Below are 19,194 nucleotides of genomic sequence, written 5' to 3'. Positions count from 1 at the left end.
GTTTTGGTCGATCTGGCCAGCTGACAATACACCAGAGAACACACACAGGAGAGAAACCTTATAGCTGTGGTCAATGTGGGAAGACTTTTAGTACATCTGGCCATCTGTTAGTACACCAGAGAACACACACAGGAGAGAAATCTCATAGCTGTGACCAGAGATAATCTGATAAAAGATCTCTGATCAAATATCAGAAAATACATGGAGTTGTTTCATGATATCAATGAATTAATGTCACAATGTAGAATGTTTTAACATTGTAAATGTAAAATGTAATGTAGAAGGAGTATTTTAATGATGTCACAATGTAGAATCCTAAACGTTTGCCCCCTGTTCTATTGATTTCAACATGATATGGATATTAGCCTCAGGGGAAAATCCAGGCTCTGAATTGAAAGAGTTACTATTTATGTGATTTAACAAAAAGTGACTCAAAAAGAGCTGTGTTACAATTACCACGTTGGCGACCCACTTGAATCAAAATGCAACACTTCAAAATGTAGCTAACTGTTTTCTACAAGTTGTCCGCTAACCAGTGATGTACACATTATTCCCAGATTCCGTGTGGTTTTTGAGGTGTTAGTTTTAACAGGACGTGCAACCTCATCTCCCTCTCGGCAGGTTTAGCGACCCTTAAATTTAAATGCATCACTCCAAAATGTAGCTGACTGTCTTCTGCAGGTTGTCCTCTAACCAGTGAGGTCAAAGATATCTCCCTTTTCCATGTGTTGGTTTAGCTGTGTTAGATTCAACATCACCTACAACCTGATTTCCCCCTAATCGATCAGTGATTTATTGCTACTTGTCAAAACAACAGTGTTTCTGGTGCTTGTGCAGTTTATAAGGTGCTTGTTTTAAAAAATACAAGTAATATGATTATTGTGGCAGATGTTTGTGTATATAGCACATTTTATGTTTAGGTTTTCAATTTATCCCAAACTGTTTCTGCATATTGGTTATTGATTTGGACACGTTAAAACTGTGTTTTGACATTGGGGCTGTCCCACCTAGCAAAATGTAATTGAAAAGCTGTTGAAAATAAGATTATGCAACCAAATATTTCATATTTACATTTCATGTAACATTTAGTAATGATAATTATTTATGTAACCAACTGACATATTTTGGGTACAATTATATTGACATTGTTGACCTGCTTTTAGAATATCAGGGTTCATTCTCAGATGTGCCAACCCAAATGTACTAGAGCATGACATTGGGGACTGGGCCTAGATCCAACAACATGCCTATCTAGTGAACCCTGAAAAGAGAGAGAAGCTCTGCAGTGAGGTGGAAAGTTAATACTGATATCGCAGGAGTTTCCTCTTGAAATCAGACATGTCTGTGGTAAGGACAACTTGGTTGCTGATTGTCTCAAGGGTGGGCAGTCAAATAGTTTTGTGTTTTGCATTTAGCCAGTGAGTTGCCATGGATCACAATTTATTTTGACTGCACATTTTTCCATTTTGGAGATGAGTTTTGTTTGGGCTCGTTCCAAGGGGACGAGAGTTCTAGAATTTAGTGAGTTTTAGGAAGATGAGAGTTCTAGAAGCTAGTGAGTTTTAGGAAGACAAGAGTTCTAGAAGCTAGTGGGGGAAAAAATGATTTTTTCTCTTGTTTTTAATTGTTGACAGCCAGTAGACCCCATGTTTATATTAGTGAAGGTGAAGCATTGTAGTTGATTATAATGTGAAATGGAAGTTGTTTTCTGTTGGTGGTGAGCATTCTCTTAAGGTGCTAATTAAGAGTGTCTGGCCCAGTGCTCCAGTTGTCTTGATACATGTGGAGAGTCAACACCTTTAGTTGCTCCACCTTTTTGGTTTGCTTCCTGTCTTTAAGTTTGGTGTGTGTTTTTCTTTTGTTTGCCTCTTCTTGGGAAGATTTAGTGGGTCTCATTGTGGGTGTCTTTTAGGTCCCAGTTGTTGTTACTAGTCAACTTTCAGTGGACACAAAATTGCAAGATTATGTTATAATACTTTTATTGCATGAAATGGTTGTTTTATGCAGCAGAATAGAGGGTTCTAAGAACTATTGTGCCTGTGTGTTCTACTGAGGATGGGCCTCTGGGAGAAAACACTGACAGGAGATTTACAATGTCTTTTGGGTGATAAAACCTAAAGAGACTGCATTCCAGAGCATGAGTTAATGTTTCTGTTCTATATGGTACCAGGGAGAGATGACCCCAGGGCCAGACCCTGGTCTCTACACAAATAGTACTGTTTTTACAGCAGATACTTATAATTCTCAGCAGAGAGTATCGTTCATACAAATCTTAACATTTTAGTCATTTAGCAGAAGCTCTTATCCAGAGCGACTTACAGTAGTAAATGCATACATTTTTTCTCCGTACTGGTCCCCCGTGGGAATCGATCCCTGGTGTTGCAAACACCATGCTCTACCAACTGAGCCACACGGGACTTGTGACCCGTTCTATACATCTGTTTTTCATCGTGTAGGTTGAAAGGGGTGTATCTTGGCTGTAAAAGACCTTTGTACTTTTGTCTCGTGGCTCTCAACGAATCATCTGGGGGTGATTTGTCGACCAGCCATCATTATTGTAAAGGGCTCAATTGATTCACTTTATATGTGTACGTTGTATTGACCTGCTCCCTTATTAAGTGATTAAAGATTTAGTTTAAGAATAACTCTGACTTGTGTGATAAGTTTGTCTCAATTGTTATTAAAGAAATGAACCACCACATTTGGCGATGGGGATGTGAATCTTCACTTGGTGACCTGGGTAAATGGTGCACGAGGGATTCCTCAAACTTGGGATCTCAGGGAGACCACACAGAAATGTGGAAATATTCCTGGAGGTAAAAATATTGTTGAAAAACAACTAATTGATTAGGTCTGTTTGGGAATAGCATTGTGTGACTGTGATATGAGAGTTGTGTTCCTCATATAGAAATATGCTTAATCAGATGATTGACATTTGGATATTAAGCTTTGATATAACGTTATCTTGGGGTTCCGTTCCTTCACTGCCATCATAGAATATCATGGGGTGGTATTGAGAGGGGTATATATATTATTATTATTATTAGATATTTTAGTTAGCAGCAGAAGGTCTATAGTTCCTGGGAGGCTTGATTTTGCCGTGGTCTCTGGGAGGTTAGAGAACCGTTGAGGATCCCATGGTCATTGTCCGGGAAACAAAAGTTTATTTTTTGTTCTGCTGGGAATATTTATGGAGAGCTGCTTCATAGCTATGGAGAGTCCTTGAAAAAGCAAATGGAATGGTTGTCGTGACTACCTGAGAATTTCTTAGGATTCTGTGAATATATGAAAATATGATGAATAGTATGTGTGTATAAGCGATTACTAGAGATTTGATGAAGTAATACTGGGAATATAATTAGATACAATTTAAACAACCCATATGTAGACGAACGTAGGTTTTGAGTTGGTATCTTTAATGGATCATTTGATAAAGATGAGATTTAAGCATTATTAAACAGTCTACAAAGTCGTCTCAGAAACTGATGGGAGTGTGTCCACTTTAGGGTAAGTTACCCTAAGGATGTAACTATAAAACGCTAATTGGATTTTCTCCGTCCGGGTACTACAATTGAAATAAAACTGGCCTTAAGGCGTAGGGTTCTTCCCAGTATGAGAGGAGTTGCTAGATTTATCGAATAAACCTTTTTCCATAAAGTTAGAGTGAACCAAGGTGTCTGACTAGCTGTTGAAGAAGCATCCCGTCCACTAGATTATGTCACAGTGGCAGAATCACCTGAAAGATGCACATCGCCATCTGCTGACTGGAGTTGGTATCGCAGTTGAGAAAATACTTTCAGACAAAAAGCTCAAAAGCGACTGCCCCAAAAACCAACGACTCCCTTTGAAAACGGGCGATGTGGAATCAGAAACATTTATTATAGTGTAAAAATGTACTACAAAGTGTAGCTAAACAGAATAACTTTGGTCATACCCACTCAGCACGTGAATTATGGTCGATATCAGGTCTGTCTGTTGTGGCCGCTATTTCGCCCCAAAATAGTCATCCAAATTGGCCTGTGTATAACCATGTAAATGTCTCTATGGCAAAGTGACTTTAATCAATATACACTCTAAAAAGTAAAGGTGTAAAGGGTGTTTACAAAACCATTTACCAAACAAAACACATGACCAAATTGCAACATTTCTGCAGACATGTCAGACCATAATAAATAATACATGTGCTTTTCATGACATTTAAAATATATAAAATAATGATGTACAATAAAAAAAAAACATTAAAAATGAATCATAGGTAAACTAACAATATTATAGACTTGATGCTAAATACAGATTTTTCAGCTTTAGTGTGTATATCATATCCACTTAGTTATGTTAGGAAGTTTGCCATCTTTACGACCGGCCCTGGTAACTGCACACCAACTTCTCTTATCCCCAGAACACAGTAACTTAAGAACATAAGTGTTTTTCTGACATTTTTGGGAAATTTAAGGGAAAATAAAAAATACAGCCGTAGCAGAGCCCCAAGTCCCATGGGCGTGGATGTTCTCCCCATCAAAGGCCAGCGGGATTTCAATCTCATGGTGAAATGGATTTCCGGCGATGTGCAGTAAAAGAGTGAAGACCGGTGAAATCAACAAAAGTAAGAAAAGATAAATACACATACAATTAACCTCTAAGGGGTGTGGGACGGTAGAGTCCCACCTGGACAACATCCGGTGAAATTGCAGAGCGCCAAATTCAAATTAAATTACTATAAATATTTAACTTTCATGAAATCACAAGTGTAAAACATCAAAATAAAGCTTAACTTGTTGTTAATCCAGCCGCCATGTTAGATTTCGTAAAGGCTTTACGGCAAAAGCAAACCATGCAATTATCTGAGGACAGCGCTCAGCACACAAAACATTACATACAGTTACCAGCCAAGCAGATTAGTCACGAAAGTCAGAAATAGCAATAAAATGAATCACTTACCTTTGATGATCTTCATATGGTTGCACTCACAAGACTCCCAGTTACACAATAAATGTTTGTTTTGTTTGATAAAGTGCCTCTTTATATCCAAAAACCTTTGTTGGCGCGTTTTGTTCAGTAATCCAATGGCTCAAATGCGGTCAGAAGAGGCAGACAAAAATTCCAAATAGTATCCGTAAAGTTCGTAGAAACATGTCAAACGATGTTTATAATCAATCCTCAGTTTTTATCCTAAATAATTGATAATATTTCAACCGGACAATAGCGTCGTCAATATAAAAGAAAAACAAGAAAGGCGCGCTCTCGGTCGAGCGCAGTAAACAGCTCTGGGGGCATCCCACTATCCACTGAGTTGTCATTCTCCCTCATTTTTCAGAATAAAAGCCTGAAACAATGTCTTAAAACTGTTCACAACCAGTGGAAGCCATTGGGAACGGAATCTGGGTCCTATCCCTTTAAATGGTGGATAGGCTTTCATTGGAAAAACAGCCATTTCAAAATAATGGCACTTCCTGGATGGATTTTCCTCAGGTTTTCGCCTGCCATTCCAGTTCTGTTATACTCACAGACATTATTTTAACAGTTTTAGAAACTTGAGTGTTTTTTTCTATCAAAATCTACTAACTATATGCATATCCTAGCTTCTGGGCCTGAGTAGCAGGCAGGTGGAACTACGTGGAACTACGTGGCTAATAACTGTTGTAACGGGGATCATTATCGTAGCAACACATCTTTGGGGGATGAAGGCATTCCCCGTTAGCTAAGTTTTCATGTTACCGGGTGTAGTTCGTAAAGGTTGATATGTGTATGTTAGGATGAAGCGTGAATTCATGCCAGGAATAATAAGTGTGAAGTTTGATTTCCTCCCTTCTGTAATAAGCAGCCAATGAGGTATTTTTTCCTTTATTCGTGTGTTGAATCTGATACTGTTATAGCTCCGGCTAAACTGTTTATGTATGTAATTACTTCAGAGTTATACCAAGCTAATAAGTCACTCATAAGACAAGAAGGTGTAAGAGTGTGCTTAAACTGTATTTTCATTTACTTTATAGTTCTCACGGAAGGTGATAATTCTGACTAAACTACAGAATAAAGCCGCCAGTTAAAATCAAGGAACGGTTGTGCTCGTGGTTACTGGAGGGAGTTACAGTGAGAACTCAATGCTCTTCACGAGCAAGAGAGAAAGAAGAATCTCATCCAGCTGTAAACGTCTACAAGATACCCAAATCCTGGTAGGCCCCGTCATCTGCCAGATAATAGTTTTGCACCTACCTGCAACCTAAGAAGAAAATCTCTACATAAGGAAGCATCGTGAGGCAACATAAGGTCAAGGCTAACAGGAAAGTCAGACATGTATGTACAAGTCAAGGTGTTTGAAGGTGGCCCTAGCCTTGTGAACTGCTAATAAGAGACTTTAAGATTACAATTCGTGAGGACTGGAGATAGTTGTGTATTTCATCAAGAGGCTGGTATTATGCATTTGCTCTTTCTATCTTAATGTATCGTTGTTATGTGTATTACTGGAAAAATATTATTGGATACTTACTAAAACAATATATATATTGCGACAAAACATTAAGGGTCAGCGTACACCTATTCATTATATTTTCACCTGTAAGTTAATAGTGTAATTGTTTGGTAAGGTGTTTGTTCAAGCCTTTGTTACAAGCATTATACATATTTATACCACGTACTAAGGTTTAAATTACCTACTCACTTACCCAAACCTTACCTAGAATTGATTTGATTTGGTTTAGAATGTCAGAAAAGGGTAGTTTCACTAAAGGTGATAGAGATGGGGTGGGTCAAGTTGAGCAGCAACACCTCGCAAACTTCAATCCTTCATCAGAACAAACAGAGCAGCAGGAAGAGACCCAGACTGGTGTGGAGTCACGGCTACCAGCGAATGATGATACAGAAGCTGCTAATGAGACATCACAACAAGAGCCACGAAAAAGGTGAGAGGGTCCGCAGGTTAACTGAAAAGGGCAGAGAACTGCGCGACGAAAGGTGGAGACAGCTCGAACATCGTTTCAGGGTGAGCTATGAGAAGTGGAAGGCTCTGGTAAAGGAAGCAAAACTGTCACTGATAGGCTGTTGCTCTGAAGACCTACTAGAAGACCTCTTAAACAAGATCAGCCATACCTCTACAGAGCTAAACCTTGTTTATGTAAATTTGCGTCAAATTGACATTCCCGACAACGATATACGCCGCAGAGTTGAAACGTGTGAAGCAGTTACAATGTCTATTATCAAGACTGTAAGGTGTCATCTAAAGGCCAGGGAAGAAGGTCAAAGTAACCAGATAGAGCTGCACTGGAAGGACAGCAATTGCTTGTGCATGTCTGAACTCTCATATAAGTCAAGTCTCAACTATCAGCCCTCAAGCATTTCCTCCCAGTCTCAAAGCAACTCAAAGGTCAACTCCAGACACTCAAGCGTGTCATCTGTCAAGAGACAAGAGGCTGCGGCGGAAGTTGCTGCTAACCAAGCAGCTTTACAAGTAATGGTTGAGCAAGAACGCCAACTAGAAGAGCTTCAGAGACTCGAAGATGAAGATAAGAAGAGGACAGCGGAGCAAGAAGCTGAGGCTGTGAAACGCAGCTTAGAAGAAGCTAGGCTGCGAGTCAAGTTAGAGGTAGAAAATGCTGCCAGACGAAGGACGCTAGAAGACAAGCGTAGAGAGTTAGAGCGCCTAGAAGTGCTCAAGAAACTAAATACTGCCAAGGCGAGGATGCAAGTGTATGAGCAAGAAACTCAGAGAGTAGTTCTCTCTTCTCGTCCTCTAACTGCAAATCTGTGAAAGAAGTCATGCACAGAAGTGGCTCATCTCACAGTCTCAAGCACACAACATGAAGATAGCACCAAGACCATGTTCAGGTTACTAGCGGAATCAATCAGTGAAAGCCGCCTCCCCATACCAGAACCAGTAGCATTCAATGGAGAACCACTCTCGTTCACTGACTGGAAGGTCTCTTTTCAGACTCTGATAGACAGGAAGAACATACCAGCAACTGAGAAGATATATTACTTAAGAAAATATGTCGGTGGGCCTGCCAAGAAAGCCATCGAAAGTTACTTTATGTTAGGAACAGAGTCAGCCTACCATGCTGCGTGGACCATTCTTGAAGAAAGGTACGGAAACAAATTCCTCATTGCCAAGTCCTTCAGAGATAAGCTCAATGCATGGCCTAAGATAGGATCCAAGGACAGTCTTGAACTTAGAGACCTGGTAGATTTTCTTCGCAGCTGTGAGGCTGCTATGTCTCAGAATAAGGGCCTGGAGGTGCTTAATGACTGTAATGAAAACCAAAAGATCCTCGCTAAACTTCCAGATTGGCTAACTTCAAGATGGAATAGAAAGGTCATAGACATCTTAGAAGAAACTGAGACCTTTCCCAGCTTCAGTCAGTTTGTGAAGTTTCTCATGAGAGAAGCAAAGATCGCTTGCAATCCTGTAACATCCCTTCACGCTTTGAAACCAAGCAAAGATGGAAAACCTAAGACGCCAAGGATTCAAAGCCCTGGAGCAAGGGTATTTGCAACTAACTCTGATGAGAAAGATACTGTCACTAGTTGTGTCTTCTGTGAGAAGTCAGGTCATAGTCTCCACAAATGTTGGAAGTTCATGGATAAGCCCACTGCAGAGTGACAGATGTTTGTTCAAGAGAATAAATTGTGCTTCGGCTGTTTAACCTGTTAGGGCTAGGGGGCAGTATTTGCACGGCTGGATAAAAAAAATGTACCCGATTTAATCTGGTTACTAATCCTACCCAGTAACTAGAATATGCATATACTTATTATATATGGATAGAAAACACTCTAAAGTTTCTAAAACTGTTTGAATGGTGTCTGTGAGTATAACAGAACTCATTTGGCAGGCAAAACCCTGAGACATTTTCTGACAGGAAGTGGATACCTGATGTGTTGTATTACCTTTAAACCTATCCCATTGAAAAACACAGGGGCTGAGGAATATTTTGGCACTTCCTATTGCTTCCACTAGATGTCACCAGCCTTTACAAAGTGTTTTGAGTCTTCTGGAGGGAGATCTGACCGAACAAGAGCCATGGAACGATGATGGCCCATTAGACACCTGGCGCGCGAGGTCATGTTGGGTACCCTCGTTCCAATACGTTATAAAAGAGTATGCATTCGTCCACCTTGAATATTATTCATGTTCTGGTTAAAAAAGGCCCTAATGATTTATGCTATACAACGTTTGACATGTTTGAACGAACGGAAATATATTTTTTCCCCTCGTTCATGACGAGAAGTCCGGCTGGCTTAGATCATGTGCTAACAAGACGGAGATTTTTGGACATAAATGATTAGCTTTTTTGAACAAAACTACATTCGTTATGGACCTGTGATACCTGGAAGTGACATCTGATGAAGAGAATCAAAAGGTAATGGATTATTTACATAGTATTTTCGATTTTAGATCTCCCCAACATGACGTCTAGTCTGTATCGCAACGTGTATTTTTCTGGGCGCAGTGCTCAGATTATTGCAAAGTGTGATTTCCCAGTAAGGTTATTTTTAAATCTGGCAAGTTGATTGCGTTCAAGAGATGTAAATCTATAATTCTTTAAATGACAATATAATATTTTACCAATGTTTTCTAATTTTAATTATTTAATTTGTGGTGTTGACTTGACTGCCGGTTATTGGAGGGAAACGATTTCCTCAACATCAATGCCATAGTAAAACGCTGTTTTTGGATATAAATATGAACTTGATAGAACTAAAAATGCATGCATTGTCTAACATAATGTCCTAGGAGTGTCATCTGATGGAGATTGTAAAAGGTTAGTGCATCATTTTAGCTGGTTTTATGGTTTTGGTGACCCTGTCTTTGAATTGACAAAACATTACACACAACACTTGTAAATGTACTGTCCTAACATACTCTAAATTTATGCTTTCGCCGTAAAACCTTTTTGAAATCGTAAAACGTGGTTAGATTAAGGAGATGTTTATCTTTCAAAGGGTGTAAAATAGTTGTATGTTTGAAAAATTTGAATTTTGACATTTATTTGGATTCAAATTTGCCGCTCTTGAAATGCACCTGCTGTTGATGGAGTGCACCACGGGTGGGACGCTAGCGTCCCACCTAGCCCATAGAGGTTAAGGCCTGGGCATCGTTCGAAAGATTGTGATAACAGGAACACCTGTGACACGTGTCAGAGGAGGCATCCATCCTGCCTGCACGAAGATCGTACTAAAGAAAGGTCAAGGGATAGGAAGACAGAGCCCCCACAAGATAAGGGGACAAGTGCGTCAAGTGAGGCCATATCTAACAGAGTCGTAAGGGACATTAACAACACTCACACCTCCACAATCATTCCAGTATGGGTGTCAACCACAAGCGAGCCCGATCGTGAAGTTCTCGTGTATGCACTTCTTGACACCCAGAGCGACACCACCTTTATCCTTGAAGAGACAAAAGCTCTCAATACAAGGAAGGAGCCAGTACATCTGAAACACTCTACAATGGCTTCAAGGAATACCATCGTGCCCAGCCAGAAGCTGTCTGGTTTGCAGGTTAGAGGGTTTTACTTGGAGAAGAAAATCCCTCTGCCAACGACCTACTCGAGAGAGTTTATTCCTGCAAACAGAGATCATATTCCTACTCCAGAGACGGCAAGAGCATGGTCTCATCTTGAACACATTGCAGAGGAGATTGCTCCTCAACAGAGCTGTGATGTCGGTCTCTTAATTGGCTACAACTGCTCCCAGGCTCTCCTTCCAAGAGAAATTGTGTCTGGTAAGGGAAATCAGCCTTTTGCTCAGAGAACAGACCTTGGCTGGAGCATAGTCGGCTATGGAAACCCATGTATCGACTATGGCGACGCTATTGGAGTGAGTCATCAGGTGATCGTTAGACAGGTGATGCCAAGTCTTCAATCTTCTTCCAACCTCACAAATCAAGTACACTATGTTTGTAGAACATGCGTAAGAGAGGTAATCACAGCACTGGACGTTATCAAGACGCTTGAATCCGACTTCAATGAGAGAGCTACAGAAGAGGACCTCATATCTCAAGAGGATATCTGGTTCCTGACAAAAATGAAAGCGGGCATCAAACGCAAGGACAATGGACATTACGAGATGCCACTGCCGTTTAAGGAAGAAAGACCCAACCTGCCGAACAATAAAACATGTGCAGTTCACCGCCTCAAGTGCCTGGAAAGGAGGCTAAGGAGAGACAAGCAGTACTACAAGGACTACACAGCATTTATGGAAGAGACCATAGCTTGTGGAGATGCTGAGAAGGTCTCCAAGGAAGAAATTAACAAACATCCAGCATGGTACATCCCACATCATGGGGTTTATCACCCACAAAAGCCTGGGAAGATACGAGTCGTATTTGACTGCTCAGCTAAGTTTCGAGAGACGTCCTTGAATGACCATCTCCTCACCGGTCCAGAGTTGACAAACACATTGCTGGGTGTCCTTTGTCGTTTTCGTAAGGGTCCAGTTGCAATCATGTGTGATGTAGAGCGCATGTTCCACCAGTTTCATGTGAAAGCAGAAGACCAAGATTATCTGCGGTTCCTTTAGGGGGAGAACGGAGATCTAGTCTCTCAACCCTCAGTGTATCGTATGAAGGTCCACTTGTTCGGCGCAGCTTCATCTCCTGGTTGCACCAACTATGGTCTCAAACATCTCGCTGCCGAAGGACGAGGAAGCTTCAGCGAGAAGTCTATCCAGTTCATAGAAAGGAAGTTTTATGTTGATGATGGGTTGACAAGCGTATCGTCTGAAGCGACCCAGCTGGTGAAAGAAGCAAGAGAGCTTTGCAGCATCGGCAGACTTCGGTTGCACAAGTTTATCTCTAACAGCAAGGAAGTTATAGCCACAATTCCCAAGGAAGAATGTGCTGAGGGTGCCAAAGACCTGGATATGGCTCTGGGTGAACCACACATGGAGAGTGCGCTTGGTGTACTGTGGTGTGTCGCATCAGACGAGTTCCAGTTTAGGGTAGTTGTCAAGGAACGCCCACTCACAAGAAGAGGAGTGTTGTCTACAGTAGCCTCTGTATATGATCCGCTTGGGTTTGTGGCACCCTTTGTCCTGGCAGGGAAGCAGATCTTGCAGCAGATGTGTCGTGACAAGATCGACTGGGATGACCCCATTCCAGATGACCTACGTTTCTAGTGGGAATTCTGGCTCCAAGGTCTACAAAACTTGTCGGAAGTAAGGATCCAACGAGGCTACTTGCCATCAAGTTTCAAGGAAGTGCAGAGTTATGAGCTCCATCACTTCTCCGACGCTAGTACCTCAGGTTATGGAGAGTGCTCATATCACAGAACAATCAGCACAGCAGGAGTAGTTCATTGCTCCCTAGTTATGGGAAAGTCGAGAGTCGCCCCTTCCAAGATTACGACCATACCACGACTGGAACTTTCAGCAGCGGTGGTAGCTGTTCGAACAAGTGACATGCTCAAAAGGAAGCTAGATATACAAGGTCTACAGGAATACTTCTGGACAGACTTGAAAGTAGTTATTGGCTACATCAACAATGAAGCCAGAAGATTCCATGTCTTTGTAGCTAACCGTATCCAACGCATTAAGCAAAGCACAGATCCCGAACAATGGAGATATGTGACCTCTGAAGAGAATCCTGCGGATCATGCTTCCAGAGGTCACACATCAGAACAGCTCATGGCTTCCAACTGGTTCACAGGTCCAGACTTTCTTTGGCAAGAAGAACTTCCCAAAGGACAAGTCAAGGGGGGAGAGTTCTCAGACAATGACCCAGAGCTGCAGAAATCCCTGGTCCATGATACCCAGGCAAAGGAAGAAAGATCGTTACTAGATCACCTTCACAAGTTCTCAGACTGGGCAAGAGTGGTAAAAGCTATTGCCAGGCTCAAACGACGTGTCAAGAAAGCCATAGGCTTAAAATTGAGGTCCAGTGAAGCTACAAGCATAGAAGATAGGAGAGGGGCAGAGCTCACCATTATAAGGATGGTTCAAGAAGCAGTCTTCTCCCATGAGATACACAACCTTAGGCACCAGAAAGACATCAAGACCAAAGATAAAGCAAGCAAGTTGCATAAATTGAGTCCATTCCTGGATGAGAGAGGTAAACGCATCACCAAACCCACCTATCTGGAGAGGCCCATCCATAAGACAGTCACCCTCCTGGAAGCCGATCAAAAAACCCTGCAGACCCCTTTCACAGAAATCACAGGTGATTGGTGGGAGTGTAACTGACAATTAATCTGTAAGTCTGTGTCGTTGTTTTTTTGTTTGAATTGTTTACGTGTTCGCTATGCGGAGGAAATGATAAGACAGGTGGAACTACGTGGCTAATAACTGTTGTAACGGGGATCATTATCGTAGCAACACATCTTTGGGGGTGAAGGCATTCCCGCGCGGTGTTAGCTACGTTTTCATGTTACCGGGTGTAGTTTGTAAAGGTTGATATGTGTATGTTAGGATGAAGCGTGAATTCATGCCAGGAATAATAAGTGTGAGGTTTGATTTCCTCCCTTCTGTAATAAGCTGCCAATGAGGTATTTTTTCCTTTATTCGTGTGTTCAATCTGATACTGTTATAGCTCCGGCTAAACTGTTTATGTATGTAAGCACTTCAGAGTTATACCAAGCTAATAAGTCACTCAAATGACAAGAAGGTGTAAGAGTGTGCTTAAACTGTATTTTCATTTACTTTATAGTTCTCATGGATGGTGATAATTCTGACTAAACTACAGAATAAAGCCGGCAGTTAAAATCAAGGAACGGTTGTGCTCGTGGTTACTGGAGGGAGTTACAGACAGTCCGAACATCATGGGTTCATTCTACACACCCAGAACAGTTAGAACAGGCCTCTATCAACACACTTTTCTATGTTATAGGAGTTTGGTAAAGAACCTATCTCAAGCCCAATGCCTCGGCTTAAAGAAATTTCCCTCACAGTGCTAACGAGCTATACGTGCTAACGTGCTATACGTGCTAAAGTACCACCTCAAAACATAAATGGAAAAACCAAAGCCTGTAACACCTTCCCCCTTAAGACAACAAATATATCCTATATTTTTGTTGGACAAGTTTGCTCACCACCAACAGAAAACAACTTCCATTTCATATTAAAATCAACTAAAATGCTTCACCTCCTGACAACAATTAAAAACAAGAAAAACACACTTATTTCTAAATAATAATATACAATTTAAATATTATTTTTTCCATTTTCTCTTCTTACTATAGAATCCTAACTCACTAGCTTCTAGAACTCTTGTGCCCTTGGAACGAGCCCAAACAAAACTCATCTCCAATACGTGCAGTCAAAATAAATTGTGATCCATGGTAACGCACTGGCTAAACACAAAACTATTTGACTGCCCACCCTTGAGACAATCAGCAACCAAGTTGTCCTTACCACAGACATGTCTGATTTCAAGAGGAAACTCCTGCAATGTCCATAGTAACTTTCCACCTCACTGCAGAGCTTCTCTCTCTTCTCAGGGTTCACTCGATAGGCATGTTGTTGGATCGGGACCAGTCCCCAATGTCATGCTCTAGTACATTTGGGTTGGCACATCTGAGAATGAACCCTGATATTCTAAAAGCAGGGCAACAATGTCAATATAATTGTACCCAAAAATTGTCAGTTGGTTGCATAAATAATTATGATTACTAAATCTTACATGAATATTAAACATGAAATATCAAAACCAAATGTACACCCCTTTGTTAATATGCATTAGCAATAATTCACTTAATGGTGAGGCATGGAATAATAAAATATGTATCTTTTGTCAGGCTGAATGTTTGAAATATGAGGTGATTTGAGTCATGCTTCTTCAGGAGTGGAATAAAGACATTTAGCACTTGAATGGTGTAAATAAATACTGGAGTGATGTAGGATTGTTCATAAAATTGATTATAGACCAATTTATTACACTGTGACCATGTGTATAGCCTGCAAGTATGTTGAAATTCAATTGTTTTCTTTTCAACTTTCACTTTCAACTAAAACCAAACTTATATTGTATGTCAGGCAAAGTCTTATTTTCAATGACATTTGCTAGGTGAGATCCCCAATGTCACAGTTAACGTGTCCAAATCAATAGTCCAAATGCAGAAAAAGTTTGTGATAAATTGAAAACCTAAACATAAAATGTACTATCTACACAAACATCTACCACAATAATCGTATTACTTGTATTTACTTATACAAGCACATTATAAACTGCACAAGCACCAAAAACGCTGTTGTTTTGACAAGTAGCAATAAATCACTGATATTGATTAGGGGGGGAAATCAGGTTGTACATGCTGTTGAAACTAACACAACCTAATAAACACATGGAAATGGGAGATATTTTTTAACTCACTGGTTAGAGGACAACCTGCAGAAGACAGTCAGCTACATTTTGGAGTGATGCATTTCAATTTAGGGGTCACTAAACAAAGGAACACAACACTTATTTGTCATAACTCATCGATATCATGTTGAAATCAATTGTGCGAGAGGAGGAAGATGAGGATGCACGTCCTGTTAAATGTAACAGCTAAAAACCACACAGAATCTGGGAATAATGTGTACATCACTGGTTAGAGGACAATTTGTAGAAAACAGCAAGCTACATTTTGAAGTGGTGCATTTTGATTCCAGTGGGTCACCAACGTGGTAAGTGTCTTGTGACGGCCGGCCGCCCAACAACCTGCCCGCTTGAACCTATCCCCTCCTCTCTTCTCCAGACCATTTCCGGAGACCTTCTCCCTTACCTCACCCCGCTCATCAACTCATCCTTGACCGCTGGCTACGTCCCTTCCGTCTTCAAGAGAGCGAGAGTTGCACCCCTTCTGAAAAAACCTACACTCGATCCCTCCGATGTCAACAACTACAGACCAGTATCCCTTCTTTCTTTTCTCTCCAAAACTCTTGAACGTGCCGTCCTTGGCCAGCTCTCTTGCTATCTCTCTCAGAATGACCTTCTTGATCCAAATCAGTCAGGTTTCAAGACTGGTCATTCAACTGAGACTGCTCTTCTCTGTGTCACGGAGGCTCTCCGCACTGCTAAAGCTAACTCTCTCTCCTCTGCTCTCATCCTTCTAGACCTATCTGCTGCATTTGATACTGTGAACCACCAGATCCTCCTCTCCACCCTCTCCGAGTTGGGCATCTCCGGCGCGGCCCACGCTTGGATTGCGTCCTACCTGACAGGTCGCTCCTACCAGGTGGCGTGGCGAGAATCTGTCTCCGCACCACGTGCTCTCACTACTGGTGTCCCCCAAAGCTCTGTTCTAGGCCCTCTCCTATTCTCACTATACACCAAGTCACTTGGCTCTGTCATATCCTCACATGGTCTCTCCTATCATTGCTATGCAGACGACATACAATTAATCTTCTCCTTTCCCCCTTCTGATAACCAGGTGGCGAATCGCATCTCTGCATGTCTGGCAGACATATCAGTGTGGATGACGGATCACCACCTCAAGCTGAACCTCGGCAAGACGGAGCTGCTTTTCCTCCCGGGGAAGGACTGCCCGTTCCATGATCTCGCCGTCACGATTGACAACTCCATTGTGTCCTCCTCCCAGAGTGCTAAGAACCTTGGCGTGACCCTGGACAACACCCTGTCGTTCTCCACTAACATCAAGGCGGTGACCCGATCCTGTAGGTTCATGCTCTATAACATTCGCAGACTACGACCCTGCCTCACACAGGAAGCGGCGCAGGTCCTAATCCAGGCACTTGTCATCTCCCGTCTGGATTACTGCAACTCGCTGTTGGCTGGGCTCCCTGCCTGTGCCATTAAACCCCTACAACTCATCCAGGATGCCGCAGCCCGTCTGGTGTTCAACCTTCCCAAGTTCTCTCACGTCACCCCGCTCTCTCCACTGGCTTCCAGTTGAAGCTCGCATCCGCTACAAGACCATGGTGCTTGCCTACGGAGCCGTGAGGGGAACGGCACCTCCGTACCTTCAGGCTCTGATCAGTCCCTACACCCAAACGAGGGCACTGCGCTCATCCACCTCTGGCCTGCTGGCCCCCCTACCTCTGAGGAAGCACAGTTCCCGCTCAGCCCAGTCAAAACTGTTCGCTGCTCTGGCACCCCTATGGTGGAACAAGCTCCCTCACGACGCCAGGACAGCGGAGTCAATCACCACCTTCCGGAGACACCTGAAACCCCACCTCTTTAAGGAATACCTGGGATAGGATAAAGTAATCCTTCTAACCCCCCCCCCCCCTAAAATATTTAGATGCACTATTGTAAAGTGGTTGTTCCACTGGATATCATAAGGTGAATGCACCAATTTGTAAGTCGCTCTGGATGAGAGCGTCTGCTAAATGACGTAAATGTAACAACTTTTTTTTTTAAATTTGTTTATTATTATTATATATATTTTTTATGATCAATCTTCAGACAATACCTCATAATGACATCACAATACCCCATAAAAGTGAGAGAAAAAAAGTTTAGAAATGCTTGCATACCAGTGGTTGTATCTCTGTAGGTCATGCCAGTAGGTTACAGTAGGTTGTATCTCTCTAGGTCATGCCAGTAGGTTACAGTAGGTTGTATCTCTCTAGGTCATGCCAGTAGGCTACAGTAGGTTGTAACTCTCTAGGTCATGCCAGTAGGTTACAGTAGGTTGTAACTCTCTAAGTCATGCTAGTAGACTACAGTAGGTTGTATCTCTCTAAGTCATGCTAGTAGACTACAGTAGGTTGTATCTCTCTAGGTCATGCCAGTAGGTTACAGTAGGTTGTAACTCTCTAAGTCATGCCAGTAGACTACAGTAGGTTGTAACTTTCTAGGTCATGCCAGTAAACTACAGTAGGTTGTATCTCTTTAGGTCATGCCAGTAGGTTACAGTAGGTTGTATCCAAAAGCAAACAATTATCAATGCAGTGTGGAAAATGTTGAATTTGGTCAACAACAAAATGAATGGCTTATTTGCTACATGAGGTTTACTTGATCTAACAGAAGTTTCGTAATTCTTAAGTTATGTGGACACGTGACATACGGACAACTTTGATTAAAAACACTATAGGAGTTGTCTCCAGATCGCTATGCATATTCATGCTAGTAGCTTAGCATCTCTCTCCATTGAATACAGGCGGTTGACGTCAACAACCCTCATAGAATATAAACAATAGATTACAATAATAAGATGTATCCACCAATCCAAAGACAGGATAGGCGGGAGCGAGACAACCCACAGTGCCGCTTTGTGGACAACGACTCCCTTGTTAGGACGGAGAGACATCTTGTCAGTATATCCATAATCTTTGGTGTAGCCAACCCAACTCTCACATGGCACTATTGGGGGGCACGGTGTGTAGTAAAACATCACTACATTAAAATCACTACATGCCGTGCCCCCCAGTCTGCGGTCAGCAGATAGACCCTTCTCAAATATATATGTTAAGTCACTTTTTGGAAACGGAACGGAGAAAACAAGGGGTAGCATGTTCTCTACGTCGTCTGATTCTAGACATATCAGTTATCATCCCAGGGCCCTCCGTTGTAGAGGTATTGACGAGCCAACTCCGAATATCCAAAGTTAAAAACAAATTGAAGGTGGTACTTACTGGTGTTAATCAGTTCTCCTATCTCCTCCTCTTCATCTTTCAATGTGACAGTAATCTCCCCTTCCTTCTTCACTCCAAACACTGCATCCTCCTCTTTCTCTTCCTCCTCTTCTTTCACTGTAACATCCACCTCTTTCACTCTGAACACGTCTTCCTCTTCTTTCACTGTAACAGCCTCACCCTCTACTTCTTGTTTTACTGTGACATCCTCCTCTTCCTTCTCCTCTTTCACGACAATGTTCAGCCCCAGAGCTTCTTTCTCCATCCAGCAGACCTCCTCGTCTTTAACAGGACGGGAGTAGTTTAGGGAGCTCATGTTCGGGGATGTTAGCTAGCTAGCTATCATTAGCGATCAGGCTAGTGCTAACTTAACCAGCCAGCTACTATAGCTGACTTATAAAAAATAACGTAATATTAAATTAAATAGGTTAACAAGTAGATACGACAGACGTGTGTCTAAAACACAGTAGCTAATATAGACCGAAAGCGTATAAATAGCTTGAATCTTTCGGCTATGTTGGCTAGCAAGCTACCGAGGTGGTTGACGAGCTGTTTATGAAGAACCGTCCACTAGATTATACGTCACGCTGCAGCATCGCCTGAAAGACGCACATCGCCGTCTGCTGACTGGAGGGAAACGCAGTTGATGATCATATTTTATTTTCAGACAAAGATTATTTAAAAATGGATTTCATT

The 19,194-nt window shown here is 41.9% G+C and overlaps 1 protein-coding gene and 1 long non-coding RNA gene across 2 annotated transcripts in view; one reads left to right on the top strand and one right to left on the bottom strand.

Annotated features, from left to right (window-relative positions):
• LOC106606995 (uncharacterized) overlaps positions 1–19,063 on the bottom strand; it is a 33,185-nt gene extending 14,122 nt beyond the window's left edge. Inside the window, exon 1 of the mRNA XM_082969094.1 lies at positions 18,499–19,063. Coding sequence (XP_082825220.1) covers positions 18,499–18,814 — 316 coding nt within the window. The 5' untranslated portion in view covers positions 18,815–19,063. The remainder of the gene's footprint in view (positions 1–18,498) is intronic.
• LOC145864071 (uncharacterized) lies at positions 5,698–6,050 on the top strand. Its single transcript, XR_014382644.1, has 2 exons — positions 5,698–5,829; positions 5,991–6,050. It is a non-coding gene; the product is annotated as an uncharacterized LOC145864071 (long non-coding RNA).
• Positions 19,064–19,194: the final 131 nt, after the last annotated feature.

This window comes from Salmo salar, chromosome 02, assembly GCF_965601325.2.
Source record: "Salmo salar chromosome 02, fSalSal1, whole genome shotgun sequence".
Lineage (NCBI taxonomy): Eukaryota > Metazoa > Chordata > Actinopteri > Salmoniformes > Salmonidae > Salmo > Salmo salar.
This window is presented reverse-complemented; position numbering and strand designations above follow the sequence as displayed.